Source organism: Mugil cephalus, chromosome 2, assembly GCF_022458985.1.
Source record: "Mugil cephalus isolate CIBA_MC_2020 chromosome 2, CIBA_Mcephalus_1.1, whole genome shotgun sequence".
NCBI lineage: Eukaryota > Metazoa > Chordata > Actinopteri > Mugiliformes > Mugilidae > Mugil > Mugil cephalus.
Window position 1 is genome coordinate 19,205,198 of NC_061771.1, and position 20,762 is coordinate 19,225,959.

General features: G+C 41.3%; 3 protein-coding genes and 1 long non-coding RNA gene across 4 annotated transcripts; 1 reads left to right on the top strand and 3 right to left on the bottom strand.

The window, feature by feature from the left end:
* Positions 1–1,176: 1,176 nt before the first annotated feature.
* npy2r (neuropeptide Y receptor Y2) lies at positions 1,177–2,333 on the bottom strand. Its single transcript, XM_047575417.1, has one exon. It carries the CDS (start codon positions 2,325–2,327, stop codon positions 1,236–1,238), a length of 1,092 nt encoding a protein of 363 aa, XP_047431373.1. The 5' UTR covers positions 2,328–2,333; the 3' UTR covers positions 1,177–1,235.
* A 7,017-nt stretch (positions 2,334–9,350) lies between these two features.
* si:dkey-30k22.5 (lecithin retinol acyltransferase family protein) lies at positions 9,351–11,414 on the bottom strand. Its single transcript, XM_047575444.1, has 2 exons — positions 10,902–11,414; positions 9,351–10,004 (listed from the first exon to the last, which is right to left on the bottom strand). Exons 1-2 carry the CDS (start codon positions 11,385–11,387, stop codon positions 9,849–9,851), a joined length of 642 nt encoding a protein of 213 aa, XP_047431400.1. The 5' UTR covers positions 11,388–11,414; the 3' UTR covers positions 9,351–9,848.
* Positions 11,415–12,211: 797 nt separating this feature from the next.
* Positions 12,212–14,120, bottom strand: lrata (lecithin retinol acyltransferase a). Its single transcript, XM_047575430.1, has 2 exons — positions 13,424–14,120; positions 12,212–12,689 (listed from the first exon to the last, which is right to left on the bottom strand). The coding sequence occupies exons 1-2, from the start codon at positions 13,955–13,957 to the stop codon at positions 12,537–12,539; spliced, it is 687 nt and encodes a 228-aa protein (XP_047431386.1). The 5' UTR covers positions 13,958–14,120; the 3' UTR covers positions 12,212–12,536.
* LOC125000088 lies at positions 14,060–17,998 on the top strand. The gene is made up of 3 exons (XR_007111265.1): positions 14,060–14,202; positions 14,809–14,938; positions 17,310–17,998. It is a non-coding gene; the product is annotated as an uncharacterized LOC125000088 (long non-coding RNA).
* Positions 17,999–20,762: the final 2,764 nt, after the last annotated feature.

The window sequence follows — 20,762 nt, forward strand, 5'->3', positions numbered from 1 at the left end:
AAATCAATATCATATGGCAGTATATCGCAATATTTTTTCTCCCGATACAATATTGATTTTGAATGTCTTATATATTGATTTTAAAAGAAAAAGTGATTTTTGGTGGAGAGGTTTTGGTCCGATGGTCCGATGGTCCGATTTTACTGCACAAGTGCAATAAACTGGAAATGGGCCATTTGGATTAATATTGTTTTTTGACTCAATGTGCATATATTATTGCAATATATCGCAAATAATATATCGTATCGTGACTCAAGTATCGTGATACATATCGTATCGTTTAGTCCTTGCATGCTAAGAACCACCCAGACACTCACCACCACAGTTCAGATCTTGTCGAAGTCACTCAGATCTTGTCTATTTTTCAGGCTTCTAATGCATCAACTTCAGGAACTGACTGTTCACTTATAACCGAATATATCCCACCACTTTGGGGTGGCTCAGGTGGAAGAGTAGGCTCGGTAGTTACATCCAAAGCTTTTTCTAACGTCAGAGTGGCCTTAGGCAAGACAGGGAAGTGCCCTGCGCCGTGGCTCTATGGCCACTGATCTGAGAGTGAAACATTTATAAAGCAGTTTGTGACAATAAGGCTAGAAAAGCACCATGTCAGTGCAGACTATTCACTATTTGACTTTGAATCAACGTGATATGTGGTAATAATTTCACCTGTCAGAAATGTAAATATTGTGGGTGATACGTTATATAATTCAAATCATTGAATTGATATGCTACTGGAAAAGCATGTTTATTTTTCTGCAAAGAAACTGAGAGGGAATATGGAAATGAGGATTTTTAAATTTCATCTTGAACAAGGGCTCTCTGTGTTTGTAGTGAGAGTAATGAAATGCTTTTTCCAAGAATCATGTTTCATTCAGTGTGGTGGAAACTGTTTTCTATGATTCATTAATTATATTATGTGAAGGTATATTTGCATCTCTCCAAGACACAGAATGTTTGACTTTTTATCCCTAAAACAGTCATCACTGTCATGATTAACCTAGCTCCTTCGGCTGAGTCATCCGTGGCCATATTTGAGATTCCTAACACATTACATCCACTATGAGAGACGGTCAGGATAGTTTTATTTGCGTATTTCGCTTATGTGTAATTTCATCTAACCCATGACTCATTTATACCGTTGCTCACTTGAAAAAGGTCAAACAACACAAAACAAAGAAAAAAAGCTCACGTTTATCATGCACGTTTCAACAGCTCGTTACCAGTGAGCCGTCTCACTAGACATGTGTCGATCTGTAATCGGTACAAACCCTGCCTTCTTCGTTTTGTGTCTCTCTGCTTCTTGATGTCACAGTCTCAGTGAAGGGCCGGTAACACTTGAACACAGACAAAAAGGCTGTCCTGTAATTGTTGTTCATCCACCCGTACAGGATGGGATTGACGAACGTCGAGCACATCGCCACAATGTGGAACACCGTGAAGAGCAGCTTGAAGTCCTTCATGTACGGCACGGTGCTGTCGATGTCCACGGCCAGCTGGAACGCGTGGAAAGGCAACCAGCTGACTGCGAAGACCACCACCATGGTCAGCAGCATCTTGGTGGTCTTCTTCCGGCGCTGCTGGCGGTCACTTCGACCAAAGGTCGTGTGATGCTTCAGTTTATTCCAGATGCGGATGTAAGCAACGGAGGTGATTGCCAAAGGTAAACCGTATTGAACCAGAAGCATTGATATACTGTAGATGCTTCCGTTCGTGCTGCTCCCTGGCCATTTCTCTGTACACACCTGAATAGATTCATCCGGCGAAAGATCGAACGTCCCGTACTCCCTGAAAATGGCGAGCGGACAGGCCAGCAAGGCGCTGACGGCCCACGTGATGATGATGACCACAGCACACATGTCTTTGGACAACCTGGACTCCATGTGATAGACGATGCTCCTGTGACGGTCCAGAGCGATGATGTTCAAGGTAATGGTGGACACGTGCACGGCCATGCCTTGAGCAAAGGGCAGCATGAAGCACAACACCTGACCAAACATCCACTCATCGTAGAGGGTGTAGATGAGGGTAAACGGCAAGCACAGCGTGTTCACCAACAGGTCGGCAACGGCTAAGTTTACGATAAAGAAATTAGTCACTGTTCGCAGGTTTTTAAACTTGTAGACAGCGTAGATCACCAGGGAGTTTCCAGTCACTCCGAGCAAGATGATGGTGCTGTAAGCCAGGATGAGAATAACCTGAACCCCAACGAGCTTTGTGCTGTCATTCAGCTTCAGGAAGTTTTCATCGTTTATCGAGCAACAGTTGTAGGATTTAACTTCAAGCTGGGAATCATCTTGAGTGACGTTTAGCTGATCTGCCATATCCATGGCTCTCCCATAAGTGAATCTGTGGAATACAAGTGGAGGTTAATTTAAGCTTCAAATTCAGTTTGCGGCCTGGCTAGTGTATATATAATGAGATCGAGAAACGGGTCTTTTTAAAGTTATTTTCATATTTCCAGTCCAGAGAAAACTCTCCTGAATGCAACATCTCCCGGAGGACTCAACTGAATGTCTTCAGCTTTGGACGCAGCCATCAGCTGATGACGTTTTGATGTCAATGGCACTGTCACACGTTTTTGATGAGGAGGACTCATACACTAATTAACAAACCGTTCTGGTCTTTTCCACTTTGTGTCACGGGATTACACCCACCATATATGGCACCTTATCAGTTTTCTGCAGTCTTCTGTAAAAACGAGTCACTGCACAGAATTATTTCTCGGTCTTCACTTTTACGAGTCTGGGTGGACAGGAATGTGCCGCAGCTTGAGTGTAGCTGGCAGAGGCATACTGAATACCAATTCTGCAGAGCAAAAACGACTATGACGTGGAAAATATTGTATTAAAAACATTTTATCCCTTTTAACATCACAATTACAATTAACCTCAAATGCTCTTCTAACCCGAATAACCCGAAGCGACAGCCCTCACTGCAGTGCCATGGTTTGATTCCAGTGCGTCTCCTTTCTCTCGCCCGTTCACCCTTTCAGTCTCTCCACCGACAATTATCCAATAAAGAAAATACATATATATATTATAATGTAAGTTTGTGCTGTTACTTAAACTCCGCCGTATAAGCAAATAACTTAAACAAATCAATTACATCTACATACAGCAACTGGGATGACTTATAACGACACTTTCTGATCGGTACATTTCTATTTAAATCGTGCAAGAACTTCTCTTCCATGAGAACGCTTGAATCCTAAAGGCTGCAGTTTTCTGCGATGATGTGTTTTAATTTTTATATTAATATTTCTGATGTCTGCTGACAGAGCAAACCAGACACTGACTCAGACTGGCTTTCTGCTCACCTGCTCCACTTTCTTTTCTTGTGACCAAACCATTGTATATCTATAAGCGAGCTGTCATTCCGTATCTGCCTTATTTTCTCGTATTAAAAATGTCGTCCTTAAAACGCAGCAGTTATTGAGTCTATTGTGATCAGTACTTGAAAAATGTCTCAGTTATTCAGACGAAGATCCACTCACCTCTATCCGCAGAATTAAAGTTTTAGGATCTACTCGGTGATTCCGGTAAAGTTTTTGATGTGTTCCTTCCCGTCCTTGTCACATCAGATAATATGGACAAATAAAATGCCAGTTAAAACCCTGCTTCTTCCATTGATCGGCAAAGTGCGCGCAACAGCAATACGCACAACATTTGCAGTGCGCACTGCAGCCCTTCCAGCATTGGAGCTGAGTAAAGTGCCCCGTGAGACTCTGACAGACCGAAAAAATGAGGTGGGTTGAAGCAAACGTGCCTTGCACAAACCCACTCCCTCTAATTGAAAAATAATCTCTGTTTCCCTTCCAGTGGGTCGCTTTTATACTTCACCCTCATAGGTTGCGGGGTGGCTAATGTGTGCCAAAATGCGAGTGTAGTGTCGTATAGGCTAATGTACACTTCATAAAGAGCATCGTTATTTGGATGTCAGCGTATGCCCCGCGGTGTGAGGACGTGAGAGTTTTAAGTCATCTCAAGAGCAGTTTAGAGAACAAGTAGCATCCACAATTAACCGCAGTCTGCTTAAATGAGTCTGTTTATCATTATCTGTCAGTGGCTCATGTCTGGGTGTGCCTCTGCTGACCAATCCTCAAGCACACAATACAGAAAATGGCTAAAACTCACACACAACCTCCCTCACAAGTGAAACAATCATTGTCTAAAAAAAATAAGTAAATAAATAACTCAAAGCAAAGATATAAGGGTTTGTATATCTGTTTGCCATAATTGTCCTCCCCCGCTTAGAGTAATAGGGGGCTGGAGATAATTGTAGTCTGTCTGTCAGCCAGACTCACATACATGTAAACAGACAACGTTCCCATTCATTCCTCTGAGTCCAGTTCTTGTTTTGCATTGTAAATTATCAGGCAATGCTCGATTCAGATCATACCGCCTGATGAAAATATGTCCTTTTGAAAGAGAGTAGTGTCTCACAGTGCGTGTGCTGGTGCAGGTAATATGGCTCAGAAAGCAGATGGAGAGAGTAAACTGTTTTACAGTGTGGCTACTTCATCTCAAACCCTGACTGTGATAATTTGATTCCAGCTTTTCTAAAGCCGAGACAAAGTGTGGGCGCTAGAAATTTAAATAGCGTTGAGCACTCTTCTCGGCAAATGGCCACTTCACCTATAGCGCAACAACACGGATGCTAAGGTGAGAATAAACAGGAAATGTTATATGAACGGGCACGTCGAGAATCTCCTCAGCGACTTAAGGGAAAGGGTGGCCGAGAGTAAATTATGGTCTGATTTTAACAAGATTGTTCTGTAGTCATTAAAGGAACGAAAGGCTTGGGCTCTTGACTCAGTGGAAGAATGAGAGTGGAACTAAACTAATTAATGTGATTTATGTGGGGAAAGACGGAGCCTTATAACAGAACAGAAGAATACCTGCTTTAATTGACTTTTTACACACACATGTTCACACTCAAAGCATACACACTTATAACCAATGGTAGCATTAGCCCATGAGTTGGGCGCAGTTTGTCAGAAAACATCCCCTAGATTTAGACAAATATTGCATTCATGTGATACTTAACTTCTAGTCAACTCTTTTTAGCTTTGCTTTGACCTCCGCCGCTGCCGGGGCCATGGACGTTATTTCACATTTGTTGAAGCTTTAAAACAGATTAGTTTTATGCAAGTGGTAAAAGTAAAGTTGCATACCAAAACGGTGCGCCGGAATTTGTCAAGTTTCCTTCTGGGTACAAGAAGATATTTTGAATTAATGCAGTCATGAGGCAGGTTACCATGGTGCTTCTGATTTCTCATTTTAGTTTAGAAGCCCTAGCTGTTTAGAGAGACTCAATGTAAACCCTTCAACCGGGATGAATCTGAACACATTTTCGGTTGGTTGCTTACGACGTAGTTTAAACCAGATCAGAAGGAGACCGTTATTGAGAGTAGATGCGTTTTCCTCCACGTCCTCATTCTGAACTGTTCTTATAAGGAGACTTAGTTTGTAATTTGTCACATAAAACTCTAAAAAACACCATGGAAAGAAGAATGCACACCACTTAACCTCCTCAGTCCTAAGTTCATTGTTTGTTTGGAATGCACTGTAATTTCTTTAAGATAAGAATTCAATTCAATTCAATTCAGTTCAATTCAGTTTTATTTATATAGCGCCAATAACAATACAAATCGTCTCAAGACGCTTCACAAAAACCAGCCTGCAACCTCCAGAGCAAGCCTGAGGGCGATACATACATCAAGCGGAAGGAAACATGTAGGATCTAGTAATATAACACATAGCTGATGATCTGTGAGACAGATTGTGAGTATAACAGGAATCTTGGGCAGGTTGGTGAATTGTTCATCCAGGTAGGAGTGGACAACTGGAGGAGGCCATAAAGACCGAGGCAGATGTAGTTTATGGAGCTCCACAGGTCTGATACACAGACCATGAAGACTGGGCTGGTTGATGAAGAATAAGAAGCATAAGATCTTTATATTTAGTATTTGAGATTAGCAGGACTTAAGAAGTATAAAGAAGCAGCATCAGTTTTGAACTGGAAGTAGGTTTTGAAATAAATGATGTGGACACAGGGATTATTTCAGTGCATATTGCAATTTTAGTCATCAGTGTGTAACCAAAATATAAAACTGTAAACAATGAAATCCCAATGGCTCAAATGAGTCAAAGTTGCATGCTATTATCAAACTAGAAAAGTTAAATAAACAAATGTATTTACCCTTCGCTAACAAGACAAATGTTTCTCCTTATGAGGATGAAGCAGAATAAGCTGTCACAAACCTAAAACGTGATGTCCCCACATGAGGACGCCGGGTCTGAGGAGGTTAAGACTTTCGTAGGCCTCATGTCACATTAGCCGTTCCAGTAAAATGAACATTTGATGCAAAACACATCTGATGTAAAAGTTGACCTGCAGTCTTAAATCATATATATATATTCTGTGTATTTTTCACAGAAAAACAAAATGAAAATGAACTACAGTTTTATGCTTCATCGATTCTACTTAGAGTTACGATGATCGTTGTCTCAACTCACATCCTATAAATCTGCTGCACTCCACACTCCACGGAGAGCTGGTCGCTGGACATGACAGCGTGAACGCAGACACCAGCGGATCCAGACATATCGGAAGTGATTGAGACGTACCGACTGTAAATACCTGCGGGAGTTTTTCCATGCGCGCGTGCGGGGCGACGACACATTTGTCATTCTGACCAGCGGACGCATTAATACGCCGAAATACCCAGGGCTCTCGCGTCATGTCAGGAACGATTAATCACAACCCATTAAATAAAATAATCGACTAAATGTCGCTCGTGCTGCGCTGCAGACGCCAACCCAAGATTAAGACCGAAAAACCAGTTACGTATCTGTTTGTAGGTCAAGTGGTTAAACCTGTGAGTCTTTGGACGGCCTGTAATTTTTGAGAAAAAAAACTGCAGTGTCTGCCAGATAAAATAAAGACTCTATTGTCTATTCTAGTTTCTACTATGTCCATTTGTTTTGTTGCCTTACACAATGACACAGGCCGCGTCATATTTATTTCATATAACTTTTATTTTAGTGATGGATGACAGGAATTGAAGGAAGACGTGGAAGACGCCCCCAGTATAAAGACAGACTCCGTAGGGTAGAAGTTACGTGTAACCCTGTTATCAAGGAGACATTATTTCATTCCTCTATTCACACTGCTGACGTAAGAGCCTCTGTTCTATTGAATTCTATGCGTGCGTTATAACAAGAGCTGTCTCCAGGCGCTTTACATATTGAAGTCATGCCCTCGGACTTATAGATGATCTGTGTCTGCACCTCTGGAATCACCAGAGTCTTGTATGAATATAAATGAGGTCATCATTATACAGCTTATGCCATGGTTGCAACAAAGACACACACCACACACACACACACACACACACACACACAGCCTTCGTTATAAGCTTAAAGTCACTCCAGACAGGTGTCTTCACACGGTGCTTTCATAGCCAAGGTAACGGCCCTGTACAGTTTGACGGCTTCTCTGCTTCTAAGTCATAATTATAAAAGTTGCTGAATATAGTGACTAATAGAGGGGAAACCATTACACAGTCTTTGTTCTGGACTTTGAAGTTCAAACACCTGCCACACCTTGTATCTTAGTGCGGGCCGATCAAGCATAACAATATGACCACCGACAGGTCAAGTGTATACCAGTGTCTCTGTATCGGTTAACTCCTGAACCTGGGTTGTTTTCGACGTAACATATGAGCAATGGACCTTGTAAGCACGTTTATGCATCTGTGCCCTCTTACAGAAATTGAAAAAATACAAAAACAGAAAGAATACAAATACAGGATCCTTGATTTTCTTTCTTTATTTTTTGCATATGTATGATTTTATTAACAGATGCTCAAATAACAATGTGAATAAAATACCAAAAAGCAAAAAAGCAAAAAAAAAACAAAAAAACCCAAATTGCCAGGTTTCCATTCGTGCAAAAAGAAAGATATCTACAAACATATATCAATGTAAGTGTAATAAAACAGAAGTGGGAAAATCAGAGAATAAGAGATAAAAGAAAGAAATACATAAATATATGTAAAACATGAAAAATAAAATTAAAAAAAAAACTTATAAAAAGGGTCTTGCTTACACACGCACACACACACATACACACAGACATTCAACTTAAGCCGTTTAACCGTACTTTCACTTAAATAAGGATACAACCAGGATATTGCCAGAACTAAACTTTTCGGGCAAATGAATCAAAACTAGTTGGAATTGAGCAACTTGAACAAGAAATTGGCAGCATCAAGGTGCCCCTCACACCCCGCACCCACCCATTCCCCGTATGGTTCTATCTTTATATGATAAAAGATTGTACAACAAAAAGAGTGCAGAGTTTAAGGTTGAAGTGGGTCCAGGAGGAGCCACATCCCTATGGTTGACTAAATCCAGACAAGACAGAATGGTAATAAGAAACCTTGATTTTCAAAGTGGCCATGGGACTTATTTTTAATGTGTTTATTGGTAGAAGACACCTGACTCTGTGTGTGTGCGTGTGTGTGTATAAAAAAGAGAACAACAATCAGATTTCCCCTCAATGAATCCAGCCTAAAACTTGAGGGGTGTCAGTTTTAGAGGTGATGAAACCTTGTTACACCTCAATCTCAACGGCGCCATGCACCTGCACTCTGCTTAATAGAAGATGCGGGGATCCGCCCATTACGTCAGCCTCTCTTAAAGTAAAAGAGCTTTTGTGCAGGATTCGAGCATAAATGCAAAGGCGAGGCAAGCATCCCTCGTGAACACCGCTAACACCAATGGTCCTTAAGTGGTTCAGGCAGACCTCGGTGGCTCTGCATTTAAACTGCAAGTGATCCATTTCATTTTGGTTTGTTGTGAGTGATTGTTTGATTGAATGTTTCTGAACATTCTGCCACAATGATTCTTTAAATAACTACAAGGACATTAAGGGATCCAGAAAACTAAACTTAGATCAGTCTGAACTCAATAAAAACCATAAAAAAATCTTTATGGATTTGTTGTTATTAATATTATTTGCTCACGCCACCATTTTGAATGTGAATCATTTTATTGATCACCACTGAGTCACTCCCTTGCATCAACACACTGTTTGCTTGAACTACTGGACGCCGCCTAATGTTCTTGTTGGAAGTCACAATGACAAAATGCGAACTCCATTCTTGGCAGTAATGAGCAAAACATTTAATAATGTTTGTGGCTATGTTTTCCCAAGCTCGTATTCAGTAGTGTGTTCCCATGGAGAGTCGTTTTTGTGTATTTTAAGTGGTATTTTTATCCAGGACTGTGGCAGTGATGTGATTTTAAACGCTTTTGAAGTCGCATTAAGGAACACAACAGGAAGCAAGTAGAAACACATGTTTAATGGACTGCCAACAAGTAAACACAGCAACTGACCTTCATCACAATTGTGTTACAAAAGAAGAACCTATTACTGCACTTCACAGTTTACATTTTTTTTGTGCAGTGATTCTACACTAGATGCAAGTATCTGTTGGCTGTGACGTTAGTCTCTGCTACACTTGGTCGCAGCCTGTAAAGTTTTACTCTCCCCAATCAGAATCCATTTATAATACATATATAGATAAATGACATAAGTGTTGAATTTCAAGGTCTGGTGAACATTAATGCCATCTAACTTAAAATCAGTCTGGAATAGCACCCCTCCTAGGAGTAGACTGATACCATATTGAGGCAAAGCAAAAACAAACAAACAAAAAAAAACCCCACTGATACTATTTTATAGTGAATATTTGCTTCCCAAAGACTTTCCTCAGTCTGCAAAACCGCAGGACCTCATTTCAGCTTCCAGCAGAGTCTTTTCTCATGAGCCAGGGGTCGTTAGGCCGCCATCCAGATGGTGAACGGGATGAGCAAGGTCGGTAAAACTGTCAGCGGCGTCACGCAGCCCAGATACAGCACGGTGCACGCTCCGCACAGCGCAGTCAAATAGGCGCTTATTCTGCTGAACGCGATCTTTCGCACGATCGTACAGAACTGAAGAGAAAAAGGAAAAAAAAAAGGATGAAGGTGAAGTTAAAACAGTAAAGCATGAATTAACACTAGATGGAGCTGCTCGCCTCATGAACAGGTCACGTTCATCCAGGGGCCTGAAACAAACAGGCTGCCAAACGCTCACAATGTGACCAGACGTCAGTACGTTTCTGAATCTGAGCGTTGAGTTGGAAATAAATCTGCATGCCTAGAACGTTTAGCAGCTTTACTCTCTGTACGTGTAATGATCCTCAAACCTTCGGCTCCTGCATGTGACCTTTCCTCATGCTGCAGTCTCCACAATGCAAAGAGAAAAACACTTGTGAAGAACTAAGGATGGAAAGGGGAAAAATAAATCAGCTTTTCCACGTAAATCCCTGCAGCACAACCTAGAGAGCATTTAATAGCATTAGGAGAGCGGTTTTAAGGGGTAAAGTCACATTTTCAAGCTAATATGAGCTTGTCAGTGTCAATTTACGACGGACTTATAAAAAAAAAAAAGTGAAACTATATTTTTAATGCTTCCTCTAACCCAGGTTTAGTGTCAAACTCGTTTTAGTTTGGGGGCCTCATTCAGCCTACTTTGATCTCAAGTGGGCCGGACCAGCAAGACAACAGGATAATAACCTAGAAGTGATGACAACTGCAGAGTTTTAGGAGAATGTTTACATTTAATAAACTATCCTTTAAAAAAAGAGAGAGTTTTCCTAATAAAAATAAGTGCAATTTGGGTACATTGCTGTCTGCGGTGTAGTCCTGGGTCTCAGTGGACAAATTAGGGGTAGAAGTTATTTTCATTGACAAAGTGCCTTGTCTTCTATGTAATTTTGTCACTTTGCAAATTCATGCAAATACGGCCCAGATTAGACGCTCCCGTGATGTTTGACGCCTGTCACCTACCTGGTATGTCTGGTAGCTAATGGCCATGCCATATCTGCAGTACATGACGTAGTGTTCACAGTTGTACCACAGCAAGCTGTAGGTGACCGATCCCAGGAGTTTCTCGGCCCTTCGCGCCACCTCGTCCCCGTCCAGAGGAGGCTGGCTGCACACGCTATCCATGTGGTTGATGAGAATCTCTGAGCCGTAGGCAAAATCCACCACCGAGTCAACCCTCACGCTGGCCACCTTGGCGATAACCCCCATCAGCAGGCGGTTATTCGTCACCATCTTGGCGATGGCGGATTTGTTCCTAGTGAGGATGGGCAGGATGTCCGGAATGAGGTGGGCCACGCGATTGTCCCCCAGGTAAATGCCGAAATGCGTGAATAACGTCCTGGGCACTTCCAGCAGGTCGCCGCGCTTGTACAGAGACAGGTCATACTTGGATTCCTCCTCCTTTTTGGAGGCAACGAAGAAAAAGCTGAGCAGCTGGTAGAGGAACATGGTAGCGGTGTGCAGCCAACAGCTCGACGCCTGAGCATTTTATTTATGTTGGGAGGGTCTGGAGTGGGCAGAAGGATTAAATATTGGTCAATGTTTCAGGATGATTTTGACAGAAATAAAGGAGCTTTCTCTAATCACTTTGCTGTGTGGCTGGATTTCAAAACGCGAGCTTTGTTTCTGGTGTGTATTGAGGCCAGGGTTCCTTGGTAAAGAGGGCTGACTTGGCAACGAGCTTAATCCTCCTTTTAAAAGGTCACAGATGTTGAGCCATATTAAGTAGCCTTTGTTATTTGTGGACTAGATTGTACACACACCATTGAACTTCATCTCATCATTATTCAGCACTTTCTAGGATATGAGGAGTAAGAGAAATTCATCACAATATCATGTAATATAGTTAAATGTTTGGATTAATGACCCAAATTAACTCAATTATACCCTGCAGGGGCCTTTCTGGGTGGAGTTTGCATGTTCTCCCTGTGCTGTGTGGGTTTTCTCCAGGTACTCCAGCTTCCTCCTACCTTCCAAAAACATGCTCATTAGGTTAATTGGTGATTCTAAATTGGTTCTGGGTGTGAATGGTTGTCTGTCTCTCTGTGTTGGGGTGACCTGTGCAGGGTGCACCCACCTCTCGCCCAATGACAGCTGGGATAGACTCCAGCATCCCTGTATGTTGGAGCCCCGAGTAGATGTGACTGATGTGACCTAAACTGTAATATTGATTTAGATGTTGACTAGACCTGTTATGGGGGATCATTCAGTGCTCTACTTCCACTGGAAAGTAAATAAATGTGTGGATGTGAAGTCAGAATCAGACTCAGCAATATAAATAAACTCTTTATTACACAATTATCATATTTACAGCTTTATATTAAGTGAACTACTATATAAAAAAAGCTTCAGAATATATGCACATCAGGATGTTGCTGACTAAAATGTTAGCAAAGAGACTTTTATTTATTACCTCACTCTTTCATGAGAGGATGATAAACAATTATTACTGCGTGACGCAAAACTTTCAACAACGTCTGCACCATAAAATTACACTCGCAGTCGTAAAGCGTTAAGGTGGTCCAGCCGGTCTTCTACGACAAGTAATAAAAATGTTCTGTTTGGTGTTTATACAGACTTCTTTGTTTGATTTTTTTTTTAACTCGCCATCCACAGAGTGAAGGGGATAAGAACTGTGGGTAATGTAGTCGAAAGGGCCATTCCGTAGCAGACCATGGAGACGACTCCGAGCAGCCCCGAAGCAATGGCGCTGCGCTGGTCTCTGATGATAGATTTCAGAAACTCACAGAACTGCAGAGGAAAGAAACGAGAAAGAGGGGTTAGATCATGTTTTCAGTTAATTCCAGTCCAGTTAATTTTATTTGCAGGGCTACAGTCCAGGTGCTTGAAACTCCCAAGATCAGAGAGAAGCATGGCTGCGAGATTTATGGGGCCCCAAGTTCCCTGCGTGATGTTTTGTTTCTGTCATCTGGTTTTCAGATTTGTCGCTGAAAAAATCCACCTCTTCAAGTACTCGGCCAAATGTATATATTCAGTTTTAACAGAAGCGGAGATGAAGCGTGACTCTCTAGAAAACTATTACATTTAGTTAAAACTGTTGTGTGCACGTCATGCGTTTTCCCATAAAAAAATGTTAATTTAACTAATTGAAACTACCATATTAATGCTGTCAAATCAATGAATACATGTGGATCTAGGTATTAGATTGTTACTAATACAGTCTGATTGAGTGGTCTGGCTGTCTGCCTGAAAAAGACCCCACCTCCCAGCCCCAAACACTTTAATCCAGTCATGCCTCGGACAAACTTTAAAGGACGAACCCACTGAATACTAATCTCTTATTTTGGAGTTCGTGCTCATGCGCATCTCATATTCAGACACTGCAGTGCAGTGGGTTAAGTTTGACAATAATGGGCCAGATAATAAAGTCATGCCTCATCCACCCACGTCACTGATGAGAGACAGTGTGTAAAGTTTAGAGTTCTAATCCTGCACTAGTTCAAGGAAAATGTTGAGGACTATACCTTCTCAGTTTGCCGACTTGTTGCGCACCCGTATCTGCAGTACGTCACAAAGTGTTCACAGTTACTCCACAGCAGACTGTACGGGAACGCTCCGATGAGCTGCTCAGCCCTCTTAGCGACAGTCTCGTTGGAGAACGGCAGCGCCTTCGCCGTCTTATCCATGCGGTTCACCAGGATGCTGGAGCCGTATGCGAAGTCCTCCAGCGTGTCCACGCGCACCGTGGCGCTCTTGTACACGCAGCCGATGATGAGCCTCTTGTTTGTGATGACGGTGCTGATCAGTTTGTTGTCGCTTGTAAATACGGGGAGGATGTCGGGGATCAGGTGGGCGACTTTATTGTCACCCAAATAGATGCCGTAGTGGGTGAAGATGGTTCGCGGGACCTCCAGCAGGTCCCCCCTCCGGAGATGAGGCGGTGGACCGCGCTGCGCAGGGCGCCCCCACTCCTCGCCGTCCAGCCAGCTGGACTCAAAGAGTTTAAACTTGGAGAGAAGGGAGAACTTCTCCACCAGGAATGTCAACAGCTGCAGCATGGTGGGAGTTTTAGGAACTGTCGCAAAGTGCCTCAGTGAAAGGAGCTTTTTATCCTGCCCGGCACGAGGAGGAGAAAAGGCTCAGGGGAAATCACAAGGACACGATTGGCCACGAGAGGTGTGGTGCACGTGCGCATTTTCCTCCGTCCACATCGTCAGCATCTCCCACCCTGCTCCATTTTCCCCCCTGTTGTTCGTCGCTCCTCACTAATCCAATTTTAAGTGGTTCTCACGGAATGCAACAAGTAAGAGACATCGCGAAAATCTGCATAAAGTCGGTTCAGATTTACGCACGCGTCTCAGGCGTGCAATTAATACTGTAGAGATTTACATTCATTAAGGGCCCTTAACTTTGTCTTAGCACCGCTATAATTATTATTATGTTCTAGACTCCTAATTAATTTCCTAGTTAATCACATGTGGTATTTATTTAGACTCAAAGCACAATGAGGATGAGATGAACAGGGTCAGATGCCACTAGGTTAGAGAGGGAGAGAGCATATCAGAGAGACAAATAGAGCAGGATGCTGGTGATTAAGCCAGGAGGCTCTGAAGACGTTTACTCTGAACTAAGTAATAAAATGTTACGTGGTATGTGTTAATTGCAAGGCACTATATTTTTAAACAAAGCTATAAAAGTATAAAGTTATAAAGTTAGTTTATTCTTGCGTAACTGCCCTGTAAAACATGTCACTATCCACTTTTATTTACTTTAAAAAGTGAAAAAAGGAGAAATAATGTCAGGAATAAAAAATTAATGTGAAGGTATTTCAACTGTAATTTTTTGTAATGTCAGATTAGTGTTATTATATATTAACTTTTCTTATATAGTGTCTGCGGATGCTTTACAGGACCCAGAGACTGAAACTCCCAGGGGAAGCATGAAGCAGACGGTGCCAATGAAAAACTTCCCCTTAACAGGAAGAAACCTCGAGCAGAACCCAGCTCACCTGGAGGAACCCTTCTGCTTGAATTGTACAGGTGAGACACGTGCAAGATCATTCACGACTTAAGTAATGCTCTCTTCTCATTTGAAACTAAGAACAAACCGCTGTTAATAAAAAGTGCCGCAAACACCTTTAAACTCATTTAAATGTGAACAACTGCTGACAGATATAATGGAATTTAATCGTGTAAATAAACTAATACTTTAAAGTCAAGAAGCTGACACAAAAAGAGCAACGGCACTCCTTGATTGTAGCAGCCATCCCCAGCAGGACACAGCCTGACACACACACACAAACAAAAACTATTTAGGAACAACCAAATAAATAAATAAATGAATATGAAAAACAGCACCAGGTGTTGACCTGGCCCCCAAACTCATGCGACAGGACAGGACCCTCAGAAGGCCCATGTCCGTTCTCTAATGAGTCACAGCTGTTTCGGGGACCAAACACATTATCAGGGCGGTGGTCATAATGTTATGCCTGATCGGTGTGAATCAAAAGTTAAAAGTATACCTGTGTCCTCTCTTTGAAGTGAAGCATGACAGAAGTACCATGTATTATACATAGTAATGTACGTTCTGATTCTTTCTCCTGTGCAGGTCAGAAGGTCAAAACAATAGTAGGTCAAAATCGAGAGTCCAATTACAAAATGACAGCTAACTAATTACACGTAAACAGAGACTCACATTTAAACTAAAAGTTTCAATTAGCTGAAGAACTATTTCCCTAATTAGCTGGTTAAGCTGATTAACATCCAGACAATGACGTGGACAGGAGTTTGCAGCGTCCCGTCCCGTTATCAATCCTGGATCAGTCCTACAAGAAAACAGGCTCTGTTTGACGGTCTGCACTTTCCCAGAGGAACCGCAAGCTCAGATGAAACATTCCTTTCAACCGATTACTTTAATCCTGTAGGCTTCAGATACACACTCGTCTTTCAACCTAGAAAATACTTGGAGAGACACTTTTTGATCTTGTGTCTCTCGATCATTTGTTACAGCACATTTACTGACCTAGATTCTGTAAAACCCCCGGGGATAAATAATTGCTTGTATTTGACATAGAAGCTTTTTCAGTCTGACGCACAGAGTGTACCCTACTTTTGAGGACGTGTGTGTGTGTGTGTGTGTGTGTGTAAGATCATACTCCGGTATCACTGTTTGTGTAGTAGACAACTATGCCAAATAAACTAAACCCTCCATGTGATTGGTGAAATGAATTGTTCTCAAATGTGCAAAGTACAGACAGAGACCTGAAATGCACATTTCTATCATGAAATTCTGAAATGAGCCGGATAAAAGGATCTCTAGTGTGTTTAGTTTGGCACTGGCCCCCAAAGTGGTCACATCATAGTCTTAATTTGTCAGAAAGTACTTAATAAATGTATTTAGATCAAAAATCCATGCATGTAAGAATGTATCTCTTCTGAACATGGAAAAAGATGCTATGACACATTCATGTCTGATTCATGAAGCACCTTTTAAAATGTTACATTGAATGAAACAATGCAGATGTTACATTATGCATCTGTGGAAACAAACACTCCCAGTGTAGCAATGATAATTTTTAATATCATTTTCATATCATCCAACATTCCCCTTAAAAACATTCCTCTCTGGTAAAGAGACACACGGTTGTATAGAAACACATCTGTCACACAGCTGAAACGCTGGGAGCTCCTGTCAAAATATGCATCTGATCAGGCACAACATTGTGACCAATGACACTCAAACAATCATACACTAACTTGCCACTTTATTAGGTACACCTGTTCAATTGCTTGTTAACACAAACAGCTGATCAATCAATCACGTGGCTGCAATTCAATGCATTCAGGCATGTAGAGGTGATCAAGACAACTTGCTGAAGTTCAAACTGAGCATCAGAATGAAGAAGAAAAGGGGATTTAAGTTACTTTGAACGTGGTTTGTTTGTTTGTGCCAGGCAAAAGGGGTGTCCAACCTTTTACTAGCAAGGTGTACCTAATAAAGTGGCCGGTGCGCGTACGTCCACATCACACCAAAGCGCTCCGTGCTGTGTGGACAACAAAGCATCGGTCCGGATGCACGTTTTCCATGCAGCTCCCACCACATTCAGCTGAGTCGACTTACCGTCTGTGGCCACAGGTTGAACCCTGACGTGGCATTACAACAAACCTTTGCCCTCCATCCTGGGGAGATTTACACCACTGTCAAATACTTCCAGACTTATAGTTGTGGCCTATGGGGGACCCCAGCAAGACCCTTTAAATTTAATACCAGGTTAAGACCTGCTGTGAACTGTGCTGACTTTGTTTTTCAGCCTGGAAACTTAAGTTGCTTACTGACGGATGGATGCATTTTCTCAGGACATAAATGTTTGCGGGAAATACAATGACTTAATCGTCTTATTCCTGGGGGTAGATTTACAGTGGAATATTTGGGAGCTAATGAGGCTGTGTCAGACTACGTCAACAACAACAGGCCACAACACATCTCAACATCCTGGACTCGGAGAGAGTCTTCTTGGCACTTGGAGAAAGAACGAGACACTTTCCATCTGGTGTTTCTACACAAAGAGGCCAGTTCAGCAAAAGTTCACCACTGTTTAGGTTCATGGGCCTGGCAGTTCATTCTCAGGTCAGTGAGGCTTTATATCCATCCTGGGCCTGTTTTTTTCTCTTCTTCCCCATAATAAAATCAGGTCACACAAAGGTAGTTAGACAAGATTTATCATCTAATGTCAACATGGGGCCTACACATGAACCGTTATTAAGCTTTATTATGTAATATGTACCTACACTGTTTGTTTTAAATGTAATAAAAAGATGTGTTTGCCAGAAGCACCTTGGGGAGTTGCCACGGAATAATGGTTATCAGCAGCTACATCCATTTGGAAACCGTGCAGGAAGAAGGTACTGGAAGGATGAGATCAGCGTTCGTTGGCCACGAGAGGAAAGAAATTAATCCTCGTTGATATCATTAATAGCACTTTCACGGCGCAGCCTGCGCATAATTCACGTCGTGTCGACTGATCTGACCCAAGAGAAGAGTTTATTTCTGCTGCAACAAGTACAGTACTTTTTTGCCAACTACTTTTGTTCATTTGTTCATAATGCTAATTCTGTAATTTTTGGGGGAGGGGGGGGGGGGTCTGGTCTGGTCTGGTCCAGGTGGGTGCTACATGTCTAAAGTAACATCCACATGAATGTCAGGTCCAAAAGTTTCCCAGCAGAACATTGTATTATCACAAGATGGTCAATTTAATTTACTTCTCCCATCAGTGGGCATAATGTTGTGATGGACTTGATGATGCTTTAATGCATTTGAACAGATCATTAGGCAGATAATCACTTAGTGAAGAGGTTTCTGGCTCTCTATTATAGTCTGAAACCCCTAACGGCTGTTTGTTTAATGCGTTCAGTATTCAGCTCTTGTCCTGGGCCACAGACTTGATATTAGATCTAATGTCCGTCCTGTTCCTGGCGGGAGGTGCTTCATCATTGTGCGTCTTTATGCCTCCCACAACTTCTCAGTCATGTAGCCCTCTGATTGCAAGCTGACACACACACACACACACACACACACACACACACTGCACTGTGAAAGTCTTGAAAGAAAACTGAAGGGGGCTGTAAGTGTAATTGTAAAGCTGTTTATTGAACAAATTACACATATGTTGCATTTTTAAATAGTTTCTTTTTGCAAGAAAATATTGTGAATCAGCCTCTTATTATTAAAATAAATTAGGTAATTCATTTGAAGAAGAGACTTGAGAGTTGTCTCGTTTTTATTTATTTAGTGTCACAGTGATGTTTCAATGTAAGACCAGGACAGAAAGACAAATCCTTTATTTATTAGTTAATTATTATGAGTTAATTTCACCTGACACAGTAGAAAGTAAATTCTCCTAAATTGGCCAATAATTAAAAGGGCATAAACTCATTGTCCTGAAAAAAAGAGTCTTTCTTTTTATTATTGTGTCAGAATCTTGAATCTTGATAAAAAATCACAGAATCTCCAAAATCTTTCACTTGAAAGACGTCACTGTGCATTTAGATTAACATTCTCTGTGAGATTAGTGCAGACGGACTGAGTGGGACTCAAACACAAAGAAAAACCTTGGAATATCATTTAGAATATAACATTCTCCGCTCTCTGTCACTGGTCCGTACAGCCGACAATAAATCAAATTCCACAAATTAAGCCTGTAACTATCTCCTTTATTCACCGCGAAAAGCTTCACTTTCCATCCAGACTGAGGGGGAAAATTAATTCATCAGAGTTTCTGAAGTGTCTATAAACAACAAACAGCTTTCAGACTCATTATAATCTCAACCAGTGAGTTAGTTTTTCCTTACAGCATGGAAGCTTTAACACATTTTTCACTAATCTTTTCAGAGGAGCCACTTTATGACGACTGCAAACATCATTAGTAACTTCATGTCGTTACTTTCAGTGGTAATAAAGCACTTTCATTTCCAGAATTGTTCTGTACTCCTTTGATTTATAGTGGTTCCACTCCCACTAGTGGTTTCACGCACCAGTGCAGGCAACCTTCAAAATAAGAGCAAACTAAGATACAGGTCACAAAGAAGACTAACTCCAACCAAAGGTCCCTGAGGTGGCACAGTGGAACCTTACACCGGTCACCACAAAGAGTCCCGGTGTAAAACAGCTGTCGTTATTTTAAAGCTCAACACCAAACGGTGAGGGCTGTTGCCGCGGCAACGTGGTGATTTATATTTCTATGTCCGTACAGAAGCAGTCATTTCAGTTATAATGAAAAGTGAGGGATGATAAAAATGAAAATACAATAAAATCATACAAGTCTGATTCTTACTTAATTATTTTTGTCTAAATTAGTCAGTTGTTTTTTCAAGAGCATTTGCCAGAAGTGTTGCTAGAGATATGCATATATATATATATATATATATATATATGATTCATACAGTCAAAGTTAACAATAATTATGTTATTATATGTTATTATTGTATGTTATTACATATATATATATATATATACATATACATACATATATATATATATATATATATATATAGAGAGAGAGAGAGAGAGAGAGAGAGATGTATGTATGTATGTATAGTGCCATTTTGATTTACATACTGAACACTTTGTTTTTAAATTGTAATTTATTATTTGTTGTAAAAATGCCTTGGTTTGCGTTTTTGGTTTTTGATCTAAGACACCAGCAGCAAATCTGAGATGGATATCTCTCATTTTCATGTTTAATTGTTTATAAGGAGCGGTGCAGTGGTTAGTGTTATCACTTTACTCCAAGAACATTCTGGGTTTGAAACCAGCGAGCTTCCGGTTTTTCCTTTCTTCCTTTCTTTACACGTTGCCTCCAGGTGCTTTGGTTTGTTCCCGCGATCCTAAAACATGCTTTGTCAGCTAAATTAGCTGTAATCTTTAAGGACAAGTGTGACACTATGAGTGAACGTTCTCAGTCGTCCAGGTCAGAGGACAAGTGGACTTGTTGGCTTTCTTGAAGAGAAGACATGTCGCCACTCATGCAGGACTCAGAATGACGCCTCCAGGAATTGCATTAGCATGAAATGATGAATAGGAAAGGCAAATAAACTGTTACTTCACAGCTGGAACCAGCACAGTTTGACTGCAGTCTAAACCCAGTGTAAGAAAAGGCTGTCGGATCTTTGACACTAAAGCTGAGTCATCAGTTTTTTTTTTTTTTTTTTTTTTTTAAATTACCTGGTCACATTTACTGGCAGTGGTATTCACTCAAATGTACACTTCATTACAAACTCATACAGATGTTTAAATATCTGTTTCCGTCACATCTGGTAAATAGCTGCAGAGGGACATTTGAGTCATACATTTGTCACAACAAAGTGA

Excerpts from the sequence above, each read along its gene's own strand:
- lrata (XM_047575430.1), bottom strand. The coding sequence starts at position 13,957 with ATGCTGCAGCTGTTGACATTCCTGGTGGAGAAGTTCTCCCTTCTCTCC. Across the intron at positions 12,690-13,423 it reads CAAGTCGGCAAACTGAGAAG|TTCTGTGAGTTTCTGAAATC; the intron begins GTATAGTCCTCA and ends TTTCCTCTGCAG.
- npy2r (XM_047575417.1), bottom strand. The coding sequence starts at position 2,327 with ATGGATATGGCAGATCAGCTAAACGTCACTCAAGATGATTCCCAGCTT.
- si:dkey-30k22.5 (XM_047575444.1), bottom strand. The coding sequence starts at position 11,387 with ATGTTCCTCTACCAGCTGCTCAGCTTTTTCTTCGTTGCCTCCAAAAAG. Across the intron at positions 10,005-10,901 it reads TTAGCTACCAGACATACCAG|TTCTGTACGATCGTGCGAAA; the intron begins GTAGGTGACAGG and ends TTTTCTCTTCAG.